This window comes from Cottoperca gobio, chromosome 8, assembly GCF_900634415.1.
Source record: "Cottoperca gobio chromosome 8, fCotGob3.1, whole genome shotgun sequence".
NCBI lineage: Eukaryota > Metazoa > Chordata > Actinopteri > Perciformes > Bovichtidae > Cottoperca > Cottoperca gobio.
The window spans coordinates 4187076-4206908 of NC_041362.1; the positions used below are offsets into that span (position 1 = coordinate 4187076).

At 45.4% G+C, this 19833-nt stretch overlaps 1 protein-coding gene across 3 annotated transcripts; it reads right to left on the minus strand.

The window, feature by feature from the left end:
• Positions 1-89: 89 nt before the first annotated feature.
• On the minus strand, positions 90-19117 carry LOC115012145 (disintegrin and metalloproteinase domain-containing protein 11-like). 3 transcript variants are annotated; one of them, XR_003832641.1, is made up of 27 exons: positions 18852-19117; positions 18055-18245; positions 15506-15582; positions 15063-15129; positions 12942-13024; positions 12742-12805; positions 12583-12643; positions 11917-12098; positions 11626-11697; positions 8494-8660; positions 8320-8404; positions 7805-7895; positions 7260-7311; positions 6698-6797; positions 6386-6457; positions 6216-6308; positions 5299-5379; positions 5157-5207; positions 5012-5075; positions 4825-4930; positions 4235-4354; positions 3986-4154; positions 3663-3774; positions 2690-2798; positions 2291-2381; positions 1272-1289; positions 947-968 (listed from the first exon to the last, which is right to left on the minus strand). XR_003832641.1 is itself a non-coding variant. In XM_029437589.1 (26 exons), the coding sequence occupies exons 1-26, from the start codon at positions 18910-18912 to the stop codon at positions 953-955; spliced, it is 2346 nt and encodes a 781-aa protein (XP_029293449.1). In that variant the 5' UTR covers positions 18913-19117; the 3' UTR covers positions 90-952. The 3 variants fall into 3 exon arrangements, 2 of the variants coding, with proteins under 2 accessions (XP_029293449.1, XP_029293450.1); XM_029437589.1 differs by lacking the exon at positions 2690-2798 and having other exon boundaries at positions 90-968; XM_029437590.1 differs by lacking the exons at positions 2690-2798; positions 15063-15129; positions 15506-15582; positions 18055-18245; positions 18852-19117 and adding an exon at positions 14098-14152 and having other exon boundaries at positions 90-968.
• Positions 19118-19833: the final 716 nt, after the last annotated feature.

Below are 19833 nucleotides of genomic sequence, written 5' to 3' on the forward strand. Positions count from 1 at the left end.
TTACGGTCTCTGCTGCTTCATAGTTCAGTTGTTTAAAAATGATCCCAAAACCACAACACCTTCCCTTTGTGTACCTGAAAACTTGTAGAGGGTGGGGGGTGGGGGTGGGTGGGGGGCAGGTCAGACGCCTCAAGGTAAAAGAACAAAGCACAATGAACATAGACTCAGTCTGGGCTCTGGTTTCTGAGCCATTCTTTTTAAACGATCATTAGTCCTCTCTTTGGAAAACATGCGGACAACAGTCGAATGGGATTCAGTTGTATCCACGTTGCCACACTTTGTCAATTAAAACAGATAATTGTCCACTTTGAGATGTCACTGCCTGGCCTGGGAGGAAGTGTGCGTCGGGTCCTTTCCCTTCAACATAACAGGAAACGGTTGAGCTCCTGTAACATTATATTCTAGTAGATGGCCAGTCTGTGTGCTAGTCCAACATTTAACTGTGGACTCAGTTGGTGGCCGGTTTAGCTCGTGAGCAGGCAGGCAGGCATTGGAAAGACATGTCTCATATTAAATTGGTCCACCGTTGATATGTTTTTCATCAAGACGTGATTAAAGGAGGCGCACAGACACCGAATCTCCTTCTTAGAGCCACTGGACTGGAGGAAGACCACGGCGTCTCCCACTAGGAAGAGCCACCTGCTCGCTCTCGGCGCGGCCTGGACTCAGTTCTCAGCGGCGATGCAGGAAGCGGCAGCCACACGTGATTTGGCTGGTATGGTGAGAGGAGCTCCGCAGGCTCAGAGGAGGAGGGAGCCGGGCAGGAGGACAGACGATAGGAGAAGACGAGGGCCGTGGACTAAACCATATTCGCTAGAGATTTAGAGAAATTTTGGGGCAGGAGTGGAAGACTTTTTTTTTTTTCTGTTCCCCTCTTCTCTGATTCGGAAACGACACAGTGCGAGGAGAAAGACGAGAGTAGACAGGACAGAGAGACACACAGACAGACATCTTATCCTCCACCAGATCTGAAAGAGAAGTGAAGACAGAGATAGTTAACAGAAAAAGAATAAGAACTGTTGTACAGTACAGGCCACATACGAGGAAGATGATTGAGAAACGATAAAGGGAATATTATGGGATTGGAGACAGGGACTTGAAATGGGATGAATCATTCAAGCAAAAGGAGCAGTGAGATGGTCACATGGTGCCCTGTAGGGATGAAGTTCAGATGTTGAATGAAGGAGTAAGTGAGGGACTTTAGGATGGGATGATCGGTGATGCTGCTCCACCGACAGAATATCACACGGTCGTGGTCCTGCATGTTATACCTTCCTCTCCGAATGTTCCTGCATCCCATGAGCACACGTCAAGAGAAAAGACAAAAACATAAACATATTAATGTCAACTGGTGACAAGATCAACTAGTATTAAGCTTGTTATGAAGCTGAACATCTTGCATTCGAATTGCATGAAATTTAAAGAACAAATTAGCAATAAAGGTAAAACTGTACAAGAAAAACATCTTTCATTTACAATTAGAAGTGTTAAACCAGTTCTTAAGGAGCTTCTTAAAGTACAAAACTTTAATCTGAATACGGTTTTTGAGATTTGAGACCAAAAACATATCAAACAATGACTCAGACAGTCATTCAACGTATTATCATAATCTTTCTGGCATGCAGCAGGTCAACAGAAGTCATGGCACTAACCACGCTCCACCAGGAACCTCTACACCCACCCTCTAACTTCTTACAGCTCATGCACACATGCACACTTACCTCTGGACCTCAAAGGACCGGATACATGCTTTGAGTTTTTTGCTTTTCAATTTACAGCGCTTTTCATCAGCCACAATTATCTTAAAATATCTAACTGAGAGTGAAGTAGGAGCCGTCCTTTTAGGTCAGAGCATAAGTGAGTGAACAATAGCAAGCATGCACAGCTGGAGCAGTGCAGAAGAAGCACATCAGAGCGCGTTTCAGGTTAAGATTCTGTCTGCAGGAGAAACACTGGATAATGCAGGCTGAAAGAGCACATATATATAAAAGGGGGGGCGTTTTATCCACTGTAACTATTCAAATGTTTCATAAAATGCTAAAAACAAAGTAGTGCAGTGGAGTCTGGCAGATGAAAGTGTCGGTCCTGCCGTGTCAGGATGGAGCTCAGGGTTGATTAATGATTTGACGCCTAAAGAAGCATTAGCATGGCCGAGCTTAGACTCCCCTTCCCCGGGTGGGCCATGAGTTGCAAACGAGCATCTAGTATTCTAGAGGGGTGAGAATGGGAGCAGCGGGGGTTCCTTTAGGTAGAAGCAGACGGGTACACAAAGGCATGCCAGAACTCTTACTTAAATCCCCATCCTGTTCCCCCTAGGACTATAGCTGCCAGGAGAATAGCACCTGCGATGGACCCTATTATGATATTGGTGCCACTGGGACCTGCGCAGAGGAAGGAGTAGGGAGGAAGGGTGCGGAGGAGGAAGAGGAGGAGGAGGAGGAGGGGCAGAAACAAAACAACACCACTAAAAAACACACGTCAGAGGACAGAATCAACACTGTACATCAACAACAACTAGAGAGAGAGAGAGAGAGAGAGAGAGGCAGATGGTAAGATACCTGCAGACAGAGAAAGAGAGATGAAGGAAAGGAGGATACCAGCACGTGGGGTGGAGGTGGGAGGACGGGCGGGTGAGCGAGGGAGGTCAGGGAGACAACAGTAACAAGAGAGAGAGAGAGAGTTTTATTACTTTGTTCTTATTCCCCCTCTCCTGCTCTTTCAGCCGGACACCCTCTTGCTCAGTGTGCTTTTATGACCCTATGAGAGCAGCTGCTCTATTGCTCTGTGTCAATGGCCGACTGCAAGAAAGTAAGGAAGACACTTGAAGATGGCAGTGTGCCTGCAAGACATACAGTACTACCATACACATACACACACACACACACACACACACACACACACACACACACACACACACACACACACACACACACACACACACACACACACACACACACACACACACACTATACATGCACATATGCTCTAATAGATAAACGTGTCTCAATACACACCCACTCTTCCAACATTGAAACCAAGGCAGAAAGGGAAACACTGTGTGGTCTGAACATTGATGTTAAAGAGAGTTTGGATGTTTTGAAGTGGAGTTTATGAGTTACTTATCCAGTCAGTGTAACTACAGTAGAAGCACTTTGGAGAAGCAGACAGAGCAAAGCAATGTAGTGCTGTGTTCAGGGGCAGCAGCAAAAAACATACTTTAGACACCTAAAAAAAAGGCCCAACTAAAAGAAATCTATAATAGTTTGAGTGTATTTCAATTTAGAATATCTTCAGCAGGGAACTGAAGCTGTCATCAACAACAGCCATTGACAAAAGCAGCTGGTCTATAGCTGGTCTATAGATGAAGTGGTGAAAACATTCTAAATATAGCGCACACTTACACGCACATTGGTATTTTTAGGACTTTCTTTTAGGTGGCTAAAATACCTTTTGCTGCTGACCGCCATCTACACTGACGATGGATAAGTACCACATACAACCCCACTTCAAACAATCCCTTTAGCTTACTAATCAGGTGAACTACTCTTGGTGTTTAAGGAGGAGATACTGTGCTCTACAGTGATGATGGGTCGAGACTATGAGGGGGATATGAGAGGCAGACAGAGAGAGAGACGTGCGCAGGTTTGGGAGGCGCTATGGACCTTTCTTCTCTGGGCCCGTCGGGACTGTTGGCTCAGGGATGGGATCAAAGACGCTGCAGTCCTTCCCTGTGTAGTCCCTGTCACAGATACACTTCACCTCATTACTGCAGGTCTGCAGGACAGAGAGGAGAGAGGAGATGAGAAGAGAGATGCTGCTGAAGTAACACTCACAGTGTGACCAGGAAATGCTTATTGGATACATGACAAAGAAGAGGAAATCTTTCAAGCTTCATAAAGATGACGACGTCGTATTAGATTGCACAGGTGTACCTAACGACATGGCCACTGAGTGCATGTAAATGATATGACTGATATTTCCTTACCCCGTGGTCAGAGCAGATGCGCCCGTAGTTGGACCCTGAGCAGGTGCTGAGGTTGAACGCTGCCACCGGGAGGCAGCGTCGCTCCAAACACATCATGTTGGGGCCGCAGGGAGTGCCTTCCTCTACATAGCCCAGGTCTGAGCCGTCCTCCAGCAGAGCATGGCCGCCTCTGAGGGAAGCATCAGAACATGTCAGACAGACTGGGAGAGGAGCAGTACATGCTAATGTTCATATGTGAAACCCACTTACCTGCAGTCCAGGTACTTGTTCTGGTGGTAGAGGGTGAAGCTGGTCACCTCACCCTGCAGGTCTCCAAACTTTGGCTTCATTGTCAGGTTGGCACAGAACAGGAAGCCGCACAAGACGTCCCTAAACAGGAACACATGGCAGAGATAACAGGGCATCAAATGTGAGCTGTGTTCACACCATTTCACTTCTTTTTGTTTTCAAGAACTTTCAAGTCAAGATTTGAGGATGTTATGCAACAAAGGCTGTTCGCAACACCACGCTTCAGTCTTTAGAACGCTGCAGTAAGGCTCTTTAAGGTGTTTTAATATGTTCTTCATTACAATTAGAATGACTCAGACATATACAAAGACATACTGTACAGCACTTAATAACAGAACAAAAATATTGTTGGTCTCCATCTATTCATGGCATCTGTTGCATATGATCCAATAAAGCCTTATCTTTGACATTCAACAAAGACTCAAACCTGAGCGGTGCAATATCTGCACAGCATGCAGCTAAGGCACCACTTTTCTTGCAACAAAGAAAAAGAAGAAGCAGAACAGAGCGAACACACTCTTATTCTTCTATGGAAATATCAGCAGACTCACGGCTTGTTGCACTGCAGCCAGCCCTGGCCTTCAGGACCCGGACCACAGTTACCTTTCTCTGTCCCCTCAGCGTTCAGCTTCTCATAACAAAACCTGTCTGCTGAATCTGGGAGGGCAAACAAAGATAGAAGCTAGTTGCAAAGAAAATGAGACTACAAAGCTATTATAAAACATGCTGTACACTTACTATAACCCCAGAGTCCCCGACACTGTCCGTCACGAGTCCTGCATCGTCCGCCGTAACAGCGGCCCTGAAGAGAACAACAATAATCTAGTAAACATCCGCAACAGTGAGCTGCAGGATGGACAACGTGCTGCAATCCAGCCCTTACCTGACTCGTATCACACATGTAACCGTCCAGCTTGTGCACATTATGAGGACACTGCAAAAGAAGAAAAGTGCTTAATGTTCTGCATATTCTTGTTTGTGTTGCAGTTGTTCCCGCCCCAGTGTTACATTACAGTCAACTGTACCTGGCTGGAGTCTCCGGTGCAGGTCTCTGGGATATCACAGTCGTTCACAGCCCCTCGACATACCACGCCTCTCCGCTCATACTGGGTCACAGCAACAGAAACAATGCTGGTTAAGTCATGTACATTAATCATACGTGTTGTGCACTTTTTATTTTTTGACTTTTATTGCATTCAGTTTAATCTTCATTGTTTGTGTGATCTATATTTGGGGAAAAGTACGGTATACTTATAAACTGGGGCGCACAGCATGAATCCCTTGACACTAAGATGACGGCTGTAGAGGTTTAAATCATATTTATAGAACACATTTCTTATTCCTGCCAGCTTGATGAGCAAAACCAAAGAACAGCACGACCAAAAATGTTCAAGTTATGTCTTTTCAAATTCCCTGTTTTCCAACCTGACGGGTGATACATTAAAGGAAAACATGGAATAAAAGAGCGAAGAAACATGTGCAATGCAGATGCGTCCATGCACCAGGGCTCACTGAATGGTTGGTGAGTCTGAAAATGCTAAAGCCTTTACAGCCACCAGATCTCAGCCCAGTTTCACACCTATGGAGGACAGGTGTGACTCTACACCAACCGCTGACTCGACACTAAAGTGTAAGACGTGTAGGTGTAAGACAAACTTTCACCTTCATTTTATTCTATTTAAATATGTCTGATTGTCTCGGATGCCATACATCCTTTTGCTACGTTAGTTATTATTTCTATCTTCTGAACTTGATCTCAATGAGAACACTGATTAAAAACTGGTTCATCCCTCCAATGAAGTTCCACAGACTTGACAAGAAGCACTGACGCTGTTCTGGACTCCACACCAACACTCTTCATGTTGGTTTCCCCTTTAGTTCTTCACCCATCTGTATATATTTAGTTCACTTCTTTGTCTCCTCGTTATAAAGGTGGGCTCACCTTGCAGCCACTGCAGCAGAGTCCGTTACTGCACATGGCATCGTGGGTAAGTGTGCACTTCTTACAGCAGGCTCCTCCGCTACGGGCGCACTCCTGCAGCCACGGACAACAAATGTTCGGCTCTGCTCCAGAAAACAGCTGACAGTAAGAGATCTAACTGGGTTACTCACCACCTGCGATCCACAATCACACTCTTCCCCTGGCTCCACAAAGCCATTCCCACATTCTGGAGGGTCCAACAGCTGATGGAGACAGAGACGGACATATATGAGAACATATATATATATATATATATATATATGAGTGGGAGGCAGATGGACGAGAGATGAAATGTGTCAGTAATAAAGGAGATCACAGATCAGAAGCTGATTTAAATAGGTGGGTTTTGAAAGAGGGGAGTGAGGGAGAATGTCTGACGATTAATGAGTTTATAAATATGATGAGGCTCCTCTCACCACGTCCTACATCCCCACATCCCTCACCTTGTTGGGCTTGTTGAAGAGGCAGCTCCCGCCCCCCTGCAGCAGGAACTGGGTGTACTCATCGACACTGCAGCGAGAAAACTTTCTGGGAAGATAGTATCTGTATACACACACACACACACACACACACACAGATCGAGACCAGGACATGACAAAAAATAAACAGCACAATGCTTCTCTGCCAATAAGAAATGCCAAATCCTCCGTGGCTGTCTGTGCCTTCACTTTGCAATCGCACACAAATGTTACCATCTGTAGTTGGACATTCGCGCAAATGAATATTTATTGTTCCATCTGGTCAGTAGAGCCAAATCACGCATACTGTGTAACACTTTACATTCAACTTCAAATTCCTACAAGGTGGTTGGGCATGCTGACGTCTCATGTGTCAACAAATCAAACACAAGCCGTGATCATCGCAGGCTTTTCTCATCGAAGAGGAAAAGTCGAAGCATCCCTCTGTTACAGGTGTTTGATTGAGTGAAATGATCATCACAGTTAGGGGGGGGGAGGCAAGAAAACAGTCGTGTCAACAAACAGAGAAGAGATGTTTGATCTTTACCCCGTGTCTTCCATGATGCAGCCCAGCCACGCATCTGGGCACCTGCAGTCTCCTGTGAAGAAGACCAGGAGGAAGAAAAGCACTCATGAGACGGGGAAACTTAAATAAATAATGTGAAGGAAATAACATAGGGATCAGCGTTTACCACCCCGAGCTGTGACACTTCACATGCTGCAGTAAAGAATAGACTTTCCATAGAACTAGTGATGTGGAGAGCATACCGTGTGTGCACTGAGCTCTTGTCCTGGCTTTAAATAATGAACCTGATAGCTTTTCAACATTAATCACTGAGCTCATTGTTCTCAATGCTCTTACAACCATCCCCTCCTTCTTGGACGCAGGTGACTAATCACCTAATGGAGAAGTCTAATTACAGAAGAGAACTGCTGGACAGACATATCCACAGTAACCTCAATACTGTCGCTGCTCGCCTCCACCCTTCCCTCGCTGATCTTACTCTCTCGCTTTGATATTTTATTCAGTTCAGCCCTAGGTTTATAGACCGCTCGATCCTCCCCCCATGCATATTCTCTGTTATCTTATACCTGCAGAGTTGCGTATGTTGTTCCACCTCATGCCGATGTTTTGGCCGAGACTCTGGCACAAAGTGATGGCCATCGCTCCTACATTCCCAAACTGCAACAATCAAACATAGAATCCACACGAGTCTTATTGTAACATGTGGACATGAGGTAACTTCTCTTTCACCAACCAGGATGTTCTAAAACCCAGGATTAGAGAAATATTTTGACATTTTTTAAAACATACAGACAATATTATAAAACATATATATTATAATAAATAATTAATAAAAAATATATTTTATTTAAAGCTTTTTAAATAATATTTTTTAAATAATAATAAAGGTCCAATCAAGGAGTTTCAATATAAAAACCTTGTATACTATTTAACAATAGTTTAAATCATTAAATTTTATAATTTAAATTGTGCAACAAATATGAGGTAACATTGATTTGATTGATCTGGTTGAATCATCTACATTTAGCGAAACCATAATGTTTAATTTTAACAACTGTTAAAATAAATAGATTTTCCTCACCTCGTTGATGCCTCCTCCCCTCGTTGGAGAGCACACCCCTCCTGTGTAGGCCGTCCCACTGCGGCTACTGTGAAATGTACGCCCTCTGAGGTGCAAAGGAAAGATACCAACATTTAGAATAAAAACCCGAACATCAAATGAGCCTTAATTCTCAAGGTAGTAGATTCCTCTTACGAGAAAAGATGGACGACGTCGCTCTGATCTTTGATGTTGTCCTTCCTGTACTTCATGAAGTTCTGCAGCGTTATCAACGGATCTTCCATTACCAGCATCATATTTTTAGAGGTCCAGGTCTCCATGGCGACCAGCACGATCCTTGTGTTTAACTGTTCCTTGTAGATCTGGGGACCAAAACACGCCCATCAGTGCACCGCTGGCACCACACCTGTGCTGTGAATACTCTGCGTGTTGTCTGGCATAGCACATTCAGCAAATGTGGAAATAAACAAACACTTCCTGACATGTGGCAGAGTAGTGTGTATGCAGTGTAGTGTGTATGCAGTGTAGTGTGTATGCAGTGTGGTGTGTATGCAGTGTGGTGTGTATGCAGTGTAGTGTGTATGCAGTGTAGTGTGTATGCAGTGTGGTGTGTATGCAGTGTAGTGTGTATGCAGTGTAGTGTGTATGCAGTGTGGTGTGTATGCAGTGTGGTGTGTATGCAGTGTGGTGTGTATGCAGAGTAGTGTGTATGCAGTGTAGTGTGTATGCAGTGTGGTGTGTATGCAGAGTAGTGTGTATGCAGTGTGGTGTGTATGCAGTGTGGTGTGTATGCAGTGTGGTGTGTATGCAGTGTGGTGTGTATGCAGAGTAGTGTGTATGCAGAGTAGTGTGTATGCAGTGTGGTGTGTATGCAGTGTGGTGTGTATGCAGAGTAGTGTGTATGCAGAGTAGTGTGTATGCAGTGTGGTGTGTATGCAGTGTAGTGTGTATGCAGTGTGGTGTGTATGCAGAGTAGTGTGTATGCAGAGTAGTGTGTATGCAGTGTGGTGTGTATGCAGTGTGGTGTGTATGCAGTGTAGTGTGTATGCAGTGTGGTGTGTATGCAGAGTAGTGTGTATGCAGTGTGGTGTGTATGCAGTGTGGTGTGTATGCAGATGTAGTGTGTATGCAGTGTGGTGTGTATGCAGTGTGGTGTGTATGCAGTGTGGTGTGTATGCAGTGTGGTGTGTATGCAGTGTAGTGTGTATGCAGTGTGGTGTGTATGCAGTGTGGTGTGTATGCAGTGTAGTGTGTATGCAGTGTGGTGTGTATGCAGTGTGGTGTGTGTGTATGCAGTGTGGTGTGTGTGTATGCAGTGTGGTGTGTATGCAGTGTGGTGTGTATGCAGTGTGGTGTGTATGCAGTGTGGTGTGTATGCAGTGTAGTGTGTATGCAGTGTAGTGTGTATGCAGTGTGGTGTGTATGCAGTGTGGTGTGTATGCAGAGTAGTGTGTATGCAGTGTGGTGTGTATGCAGTGTAGTGTGTATGCAGTGTAGTGTGTATGCAGTGTGGTGTGTATGCAGAGTGGTGTGTATGCAGTGTGGTGTGTATGCAGTGTGGTGTGTATGCAGTGTAGGTGTGTATGCAGTGTGGTGTGTATGCAGTGTAGTGTGTATGCAGTGTGGTGTGTATGCAGTGTGGTGTGTATGCAGTGTGGTGTGTATGCAGTGTGGTGTGTATGCAGAGTAGTGTGTATGCAGAGTAGTGTGTATGCAGTGTAGTGTGTATGCAGTGTGGTGTGTATGCAGAGTAGTGTGTATGCAGTGTGGTGTGTATGCAGTGTGGTGTGTATGCAGTGTAGTGTGTATGCAGTGTGGTGTGTATGCAGAGTAGTGTGTATGCAGTGTGGTGTGTATGCAGTGTGGTGTGTATGCAGAGTAGTGTGTATGCAGTGTAGTGTGTATGCAGTGTGGTGTGTATGCAGAGTAGTGTGTATGCAGTGTGGTGTGTATGCAGTGTAGTGTGTATGCAGTGTAGTGTGTATGCAGTGTAGTGTGTATGCAGTGTAGTGTGTATGCAGTGTGGTGTGTATGCAGTGTGGTGTGTATGCAGTGTGGTGTGTATGCAGTGTGGTGTGTATGCAGAGTGGTGTGTATGCAGTGTAGTGTGTATGCAGTGTGGTGTGTATGCAGTGTGGTGTGTGTGTATGCAGTGTGGTGTGTATGCAGTGTGGTGTGTATGCAGTGTGGTGTGTATGCAGAGTAGTGTGTATGCAGAGTAGTGTGTATGCAGTGTAGTGTGTATGCAGAGTGGTGTGTATGCAGTGTGGTGTGTATGCAGTGTAGTGTGTATGCAGTGTAGTGTGTATGCAGTGTGGTGTGTATGCAGTGTGGTGTGTATGCAGAGTAGTGTGTATGCAGTGTGGTGTGTATGCAGTGTAGTGTGTATGCAGTGTAGTGTGTATGCAGTGTGGTGTGTATGCAGTGTGGTGTGTATGCAGTGTGGTGTGTATGCAGTGTAGTGTGTATGCAGTGTGGTGTGTATGCAGTGTGGTGTGTATGCAGTGTAGTGTGTATGCAGTGTGGTGTGTATGCAGTGTGGTGTGTATGCAGTGGTGTGTATGCAGTGTGGTGTGTATGCAGTGTAGTGTGTATGCAGTGTAGTGTGTATGCAGTGTGGTGTGTATGCAGTGTGGTGTGTGTGTATGCAGTGTGGTGTGTATGCAGTGTGGTGTGTATGCAGAGTAGTGTGTATGCAGTGTAGTGTGTATGCAGAGTAGTGTGTATGCAGAGTAGTGTGTATGCAGTGTAGTGTGTATGCAGTGTAGTGTGTATGCAGTGTAGTGTGTATGCAGAGTAGTGTGTATGCAGAGTAGTGTGTATGCAGTGTGGTGTGTATGCAGTGTAGTGTGTATGCAGTGTAGTGTGTATGCAGAGTAGTGTGTATGCAGTGTGGTGTGTATGCAGAGTAGTGTGTATGCAGAGTAGTGTGTATGCAGTGTGGTGTGTATGCAGTGTAGTGTGTATGAAGTGTAGTGTGTATGCAGAGTAGTGTGTATGCAGAGTAGTGTGTATGCAGTGTGGTGTGTATGCAGTGTAGTGTGTATGCAGTGTAGTGTGTATGCAGAGTAGTGTGTATGCAGTGTAGTGTGTATGCAGTGTAGTGTGTATGCAGAGTAGTGTGTATGCAGTGTAGTGTGTATGCAGTGTAGTGTGTATGCAGAGTAGTGTGTATGCAGAGTAGTGTGTATGCAGAGTAGTGTGTATGCAGAGTAGTGTGTATGCAGAGTAGTGTGTATGCAGAGTAGTGTGTATGCAGAGTAGTGTGTATGCAGAGTAGTGTGTATGCAGAGTAGTGTGTATGCAGAGTAGTGTGTATGCTCCTACCGCATCTGCCATGTTGACCACCGCTTTGGCAAAGTTCTTGGTTTGGCTGCTGGAGCGACGTAGCTGTACAAACTGTTGAGACACAGAGACACACACATGGTGTAAGAGACGGATCATGTTCACACACACACACACACACACACACACACACACACACACACACACACACACCTTTATCCTTTATCTTTACCATGCAAACCACACGGTTAGAAGCCTCTTTGACCCGGACATCTCTAATTCCTCTGTACGATAAAGACCACCGGCGCTGATCAAAGAGTATCTTTGACTCACCATTTCATTGTCGTTGACCACCATCAACTCAATGTATTTGGTCTCAGTCTGGACAGAGGGCTTGCGAACAGATCTCTTGGATCTCCTCAGCCCCCCCGACACCTGCTCCTCCGTCCTTTGGTCCGGTCCGTCGTCATCACCGTCACCTCCTCTGCTATCCCACTCACTGTCCTCTGAACAGTCTGGACACACAGAGAAGCAGAGCTGCAGGCACAACCTTTCTCTTGTGCTGTAAGGTGCAGCGCCGACATTACTCATATCTCGCTGTTCAGTCAAAACATTACAGCGTTGTCGAGTGAAGCGATGTCACGTGACAAGTTCTCATAAATGTGTGACATTATAATCTCAGAGAATATTCAAGTTTCTTTCTTGTAAATGTAAGAATTCAATCTCAGAAGTTCTGATTGGCCCTTATACGGCGTCGCAGAAGTGTCCTCTCTCACTGGTGTGAAGAGCTTTCTGAACATAGGAGAGACGACAATGTTGGAGGTTTACTAGACTCTTATTTTGAAATTCTTCTAACAATGAATAAGAGGTCGGGTCTAACTGAAGGCAAGGAAGTTATATGCAATGTTATGATAGAGATAAGAAGATTAGAAAAGAATTAAAGGCAGATTTATTCTGACGTGAGTGTCAGTAGTTCATGTTTTAAATGCATCTATGTACCTGTGCAGTCGGGGGAAAGTCTGATATCAGGCATCCTGCGGATTAAGTGAGCGCCATCCTCCTATAACAGATTACATCCAGATGACGTTAAACACATTAGGACTTAAAAACAACAATCTAGACTCTCAATAATTCAGAAATGATCACGCTCCTATTTACCCGATTGCTCCCGTTGTGAACGGGCTCAATCCCGTAAGAGAAGAAGCCGTCGGAAAACATGCCGCTGAGGACCACGGACAAGAGAAGGACACATAAACAGAGCAGTAGGGGGTAGAAAACGTAACAGCTGAGCACAATTAGTTAATCATGTGTGCAGATGAATTGTGATTTTCTGAATAAAGGTTTGCTGTCAGGCTCACCGCAGGCCGTGGCAGGTGGAGAGAGCTGCCCAGGACTCTGGTAAACCTCGTAACCTTCCCTGGTAGTAGCAGTGCTCCGCTCCCTGTGGACACAACGCACCATCATCAACAACCTCCACTGACACACTTCAGGCTCTCTGTTATACGTCATTGGGTATTGTAATAGGTCAGCGCTCAGGAAAAACCTCCGCATAGGTGACTCCTCTCTCCATCTTTCCCCACTATCGCGCTTATGGCACAGTTTCTGACCTACTTGGGTCCCGTTCTCTACTCCACTTTATTCTGCTTCACTGACAATAGAGAGGGAGGTAAACCCTTGACAAGGAGAATTTACCCCGGGATGATTTCCCAGTAGGCCGGCTGCAACTGAAAAACAAGACGAGAATTGTCCTCTGCTCCTGCCTGGCCTTTAGAACGACCTTGACTACCACGATGGAGCCCCTTTGTCTCCGGCTAGCACTCACAGCGGCGAAGCTGAACCACCAGGAGAGGTGAGAAAAGCGAGAAACACTGGTTCACCTGGATTTCAGCTCAGGCAAACAACGCTTTAGTGCTTTGAATAGAAACAAAAGATAGGGATGCATCTTTCCTTTTATAATCCCACACTTTCCCAGTCTCAAATAGTAATCCAGATTTCTCTGTATATGCCAAATAATTCCTTGAATACTGTAGCTCATACAAATCAATTAACAGACAAAATCAATGCACAGCATTTCGAGCTGCAATGCTAAACAGTGCAATGTCATGCTGTTTCCGTCATGTGCATTTAAATACTGCAGACCTTCAACCCCTACAGTAACAGCAGGGATGCCCGGTGGCTTTGCATGGTATCCAACTGGCATTACACATTCTTTGTAGAAATAATAGAAAACAGAAATCCTTTTCCATATTCTCTTTTCTCAGTGCTGGAAATGACTGAACTTAAATACTCTTCCATACTGCGTGGGAACCCTGATATCATCGGCGACGTGCCAGCCCTGAATGCATCACACCTGCGATGTCCAGCGACATCAACATCACAGGCATCACGGGAAGCCACCGTCCAGCCGAGCAACAATCTGCCCTGACTACAGGTCTCCATCCCTGACATTTTAAGCTTCCTCTCCCTCCCACCGCTCTGGGAACAAACCAAACGCTTATACTCCCCTAACATTACCAAAACTCATCTTGTCTTTGTATTAACTGGCATTTTGCTCCTCGTTTTCCCTCCTCCTCTCCCGTCGGCTCTGCTCTTCCCTCCTTCTCGCTCTTCTTTCATTCTCTTCGCTGCCAAGAACTTAATGACACTGCTGAGCTAACTCGTCGCTATGGAAACAGGCTTGTGATTGGTCAGGAGGACTAAAGGAGAGTTTGGCATTATTGCGGGTGGAGACATGGAGTGCTGGCTGGGTGGGTGGGTGACTGCTGGAGGGGGGGGGGGGGGGGGGGGGGGGGGGGGCAATGAGTGGCACATTTATATAGAAGGAAAGAATGTGCCTTCCCTACTGGCTGGCAGAATGCAGTGACATTCCTCTGGTCTGTCCTCACAAGCGCACGTCACATTAGATGTCAAGGCTTTCATCCATTTTCCTCTTATCTCTTAATTCTTTCTCTGAGCTTGTGGCGTCCGCTCCCTTTCTTCTTCACTGTCTGAGAAAGGCCACAGCAGAAAGGTACGCATGCACGCAGCTGACCCCACGCATGTAGAGCACCGTAACATACATACTGTTAACATGTTACATACATATTGTGTTTCTAAAGTGAGACTTTAATCAAACAGATATGCGTTAGATGAATTTATATGAGATACATCAAATATATTCCTTCCTCTGGCTGTTTTTATTGTGTTGTTATTGCTTTAACTGTTTCTTTTACTGTTTATATGACAATGTAAAGTGCCTTTGAGTGCCTTTTAAAGTGCGAAATAAAATGTATTATTATTACAATTATAGGAATTGTGTTATATAATAACACCTGCATTAACTGGCAGCAGCATCGGTGTAAAATGTGACAAAGTCTCAGTTTCTACAGCCAAAAAAACAAATGCATCTCATTAATATGCAAAGATCTTTGTGCCAAGAGACAAGTTCACTCTCTAAAATCCTGTCAGGACACATCCCCACCCCACGCGATCAGTCTTACCACCGACTGTGAGGGTCTGTCATCCTGGGTAAAGTGTCGTTCCACGTATTCCGAAGACAGGAGGTGACTGCAAGGAGAGGAGAGAAACCGTGAACATCTCCAACAGCATTACCTCCAAATCATCAAACCAAAAAATGTGCTTTCATCCGGGACATTCTCCCTCTCTTGCTCTGCCCTCACATTTATCCCACAAAGACTAAGTGAACATATTAATATGTGGTGTTAATAAAACCAGTGGCACCTCGTGAACATGCAGCAGTGTGTGTCTGTGTGTTTGCCACATTGTTATTCCCCATCTTGTCAAGTAACATAATAGAGGCGCTAAGTGCATTTGCTTAAGTGCTGGGAAATGATAATGAGGACATCTGCAGTGAATTAAAAGCACCTGCTGATACGAGCGTACAGAAAGGCAGAGCTGATGATCTTTGAATGGTAATACTAACTGGTTTAGCTCCAGGTCCAGAGTGAAGCTGTGTCCAAACGCTGCCACTTGGAAACAGCTCTGGGCCAAGTGGACGGGCTGGAGAAAAAGAAACCCCACACACACACACACACACACACACACACACACACACACACACACACACACACAGATTACATAGTTGTTCAATCAAAGTGTAACAAAACAATTGAGGTTGAGTGTCGCTCTGTAAAAGCCACACAGTGATTGTGAAGTTCTCCATGAATGATTCAACAGAATCAACAGTGAGCAACGAGACAGATGAAATATTATGACTGATAAAGTCTCCATTGATCGGCTGCCAGCGTCCAGGTACAGCTGCGGTTGTTAAAGCGCCACGCTGGGACTTTAGTTATAGAGACGTATGGAGGAAGCTGAAGGAGGGGAGACAACTTTACTGTCCAGTCTTCAAGGTCTAATCGGGAGTCGAAGGTGTTGTGTCTTCATTTCTACGGTCTACATTCAGCCATACTGTGCCAATGCCCCTAATGGACAGCTGCCAGAGGAGGAGGGGGGACAGCCGGGCCAGGAGAGAGAAAGATTTTACTGCAGACTAAACAGTGTGTCTATTCAGCAGCTCTGACTGTGCCAGTGTGGCTTTGATCTCAGTCTGGAGGAACCAGGCTGCAGTGAATCACTGGGCTTTTACAATCAAATGCATCACCATCCAGGAATTATTCCCTGCAGGGAGTACGGACAACGCATCTCTTACTACTGTCTCGGAGAGGCTGACGAATGGAGTCCGTCGGGGCTCCTGTCTCTGTGCAGCTTTACGATTGTGTTGTGTGTGACTTCCTCAGTGCACGGTAAAATCCTTTTAAGGACTCGTCGTGCACGTTGGTTCAAAAGGTGAGATTGAAATGTTGTTCTTGACAAAACTATCTGACCACCTTGTCCTTATGAAATCAATATGTATCTTTGTATAATCATAGTGATGTCAAAGGAGGTGGCTGATTTCTTTATGTTAAACAACAACCTGTTACATTTAAGTGGGAATTAGTCTCAGTGCTTTTCTCACATGACCAATAACCAATCAAATCAATTTCAGATACAGGATATCAACCAATAATATAAATATTCTTGCACAGCACATCAGCCTGAAATCTTAAAATAATTGTAATCCAATCGGTGCTGAAACAAAACAAAGTATTTATGCAAAAACGTGCAGAAAACACAAATCTTATTTGTCTTTCAGATAAACACGTAAACTAGTTAGGCAAAAATACTGTTGCCTACTTTCAAAGCAGCATGATGCGACAGAAAAGAAAGAAAAAGGTCAGCTCGTGACCCCCTGCTGCTTCTAAATGTATTATGTCCCTCATTCCAAGCGTCTTAAATATTTAAAGAAACTAAACACAGCAGGTCTAGACAAGCAGCTGGAACAGTGTCGTCATTTGTATCGTCTGTATATTATGTTAGAATAAGATTAACATTCATCTTAACTATAGTCAAACCTGTGACTGTGTGTGTGAGGAGCCTAATGTTCTCTCTCACAACAGATGAACTACATAATATCAGCATGGCAGAGAGAGAGAGGGAGGGGGGGGGGGGGGGGGGGGGTTAGGGATGGGGACTGCTCAAGCCTCTTGGACCATGCTGCACTTCTCACACAGGCCTGCTTCATAATGAATGGGGACATACTTCAACACACTGCTGAATAATGAATAATGAAATAATGAAGTGGAGGGCTCAGCCCAGCAGCTGGATGATCGGACAAAATGATTCAATATTTGAGGACGGGCTGATCTTCGTCATGTGAAGATGAGGGCCACTACATACACACACCCAAACACTGAACCAGCTCCTTGATAGACTGCATTTACTCTAATGCTTGTACTGTACACAAAGCATGTCAGGAGTCAGGAGGCGTTGCAAGATGTTACTGCTCGGGTTTAGGCTGTAAAAAACATCAACTTGTCTGTGTTGGTTCCCCAGCTGACGTTACTTCACTGTGGACATTTAAAGGGATTTGCAGTGACTAACTGGGTCAAAATCACAAGGAGCGGAGTCTGCTGCAAAACACCACCCTGCACTGTCATCCTGGTGTAGCAGGACCTGCGTGTGAGCTGCACTGTTAGAGACGCTGGAAAAATGAGGTTCCCAGCAGCAGAATAACCGTCTGTCTTCCTGTCACACCCATAGATGTGTCCACAAACACTTGCTACACTGCCACCCATAGTACATCTTCTTTAATAAGGATGCACGATGATGCTGAGCACCAGACTTGAAGTTATGAATGGTTTCCTATAATGTATTGATCGGCACATTAAGCTGCAGGCCCCCATTTCATGTGATGTGGTCCAGAAAAAAAAAACAGTTCTACGTGTCAAGCGTGAGGTTATAATGAATCCTCTGATTTAAAAAGCCATGTGCATACATTGACAACTGGGATCATTTATATTCATTACAGTGAAATTAATCTAATCCTCATTTTGCTGGGAGATTCCTGAAACCCTGTCAAGGACCCCTTGGTGTACCTGCCCCCAAATTAAAACTCACAGACAACAGAATTGGGGATTTGAGACAACTTACCAAGGTGTTCCCAGTGCTGTTCTTCACCCTGGTATCCAAGTACTCATGAGCCGTTTCCTCCTCCGACTCGATCTTTTGCACCAGCCGCTTTGGATAGGTGACCTTAATGGCAGTGTCCCCGCCGTCCGGCTGCCCTGCCGGGGAAAACCAGTCCCAGATACCTTCATCCTGTACCGGGCTTCTGTCCTCTCCTGCAGGTGGTACAACAAAGACACTCTTACTATGAGCGTGCAAAGGGCTTGGCAAGGGAGGGACACAGCTCTCTAAATTGGACCTCAGTGTTGTAATAAACAAAGAAAATGGTAGAAGTTGATCTGAAAGTGATATTTCTTTACGAGTCTCCCTGTGTGAGCATTCAGATCAGTGTGTTTGTTTCTGTAAGCTAATGCTTTGATGACCTCATTTATCACACTGAGCAGTTAACAACGTTTTATCAGCCACTAAGAAATGTAGTCCACGTAATAATATAGTATTTTATAATAGTTTATTGGGCTCTATAGTGGAGTGATTACCACATGCACATATACACAGGGCCTTTGTAGCTTCAATCATCACGCAGGCTGTAAAACACGTTGATTGGTGATTGACAAGTTAAATCATAAAGCGTTTATGGTGGTTATGGGCACATTAGATATATGTGATGTGGCTGCGATGGAAATGTGTTGATGCAGTAAATGTATCGTGGAGTGCTTTCAGGCCAGCGGGCTGATTGGCACCGAGCCCCCGCTACAATAATATCACAGCTGATGCAAGGGGGGAAACGAAAAGGGCGCTCCCGCTCTTTATCCAAACCTTACCTGAGACCGCAAACCTCTCGCCCACTGCAGCAAAGACCATGAAGCACCACACCGCCAGCATGATCTTCACATATTCCCCCGGATTACAACATCGAGAGCCGCAAAAATGTCACGAACCCGACCGACGGAGGGGAGGAAAAACACCCAAAACGGCACAGCAGAAATGATGGCGAAAGTGAATCTGCTAAACATCTGATGATGTGCGTCCTCTCATCTCTCTCTCTCTGTCTCTCTCTCATCTCTCTCTCTCTCTCTCTCTCTCTCTCTGTCTCTCTCTCTCTCCCTCTCTGTCTCTCTCTCTCCCTCTCTGTCTCTCTGTCTCCCTCTCTCTCTCTCTCTCTTTCTCTCTCTCTCTCTCTCCCTCTCTCTCTCTCATCTCTCCCTCTGTCTCTGTCTCTCTCTCTCTCTGTCTCTCTCTCTCTCTCTCCCTCTCTGTCTCTCTCTCTCCCTCTCTCTCTCTCTCTCTCTCTCTCTCTCTCTCTCTCTCTCTCTCTCTCTCTCTCTCAGCTCAGGAAAACACCGCTTTTGAGAATATGGATTAGCATATCAGAGTGATGACACATCAATCATAACCTAGACCTATGGCAGTTTGGAAAGGGAGAGTGCGGGTGCCTATGGGTGCCTATGGGTGTATATGGATGAGGGTGTATATACCAATATGCAGTATGCGGAAACGAAGGGACTGGAAGAGAGGATGCGTTGGGTCTGCGATGAGGAGGACACGTGGGACCGTGATACCCTCCCTCATCCCGAGCAGCCTCCTCCTCCCGTTGCCGGGGAGAGGATGCGACAGCCCGGCTGGTGCTGAGGTGAACGGCCGAACAGAAGCCACGAAGGGGACACGATGTATGAACTCAATGTATGAACGAATGTCCCGACACGAGAGACATCACAGCTAAACATGTTGACATCATGCATCATCCATGTTCCCCCTGTTTCCATGGTAACCAACACAACTTTTTGTCATTCATGTGTTTGTCAT

Coding starts and splice junctions, on each gene's coding strand:
- LOC115012145 (XM_029437589.1), bottom strand. CDS start 18,912: ATGCTGGCGGTGTGGTGCTTCATGGTCTTTGCTGCAGTGGGCGAGAGG. Junction 8,661..11,625: donor TGGTCAACATGGCAGATGCG/GTAGGAGCATAC, acceptor TTTGGTCCCCAG/ATCTACAAGGAACAGTTAAA. Junction 2,382..3,662: donor GACGGGCCCAGAGAAGAAAG/GTCCATAGCGCC, acceptor TCCTCTGCGCAG/GTCCCAGTGGCACCAATATC.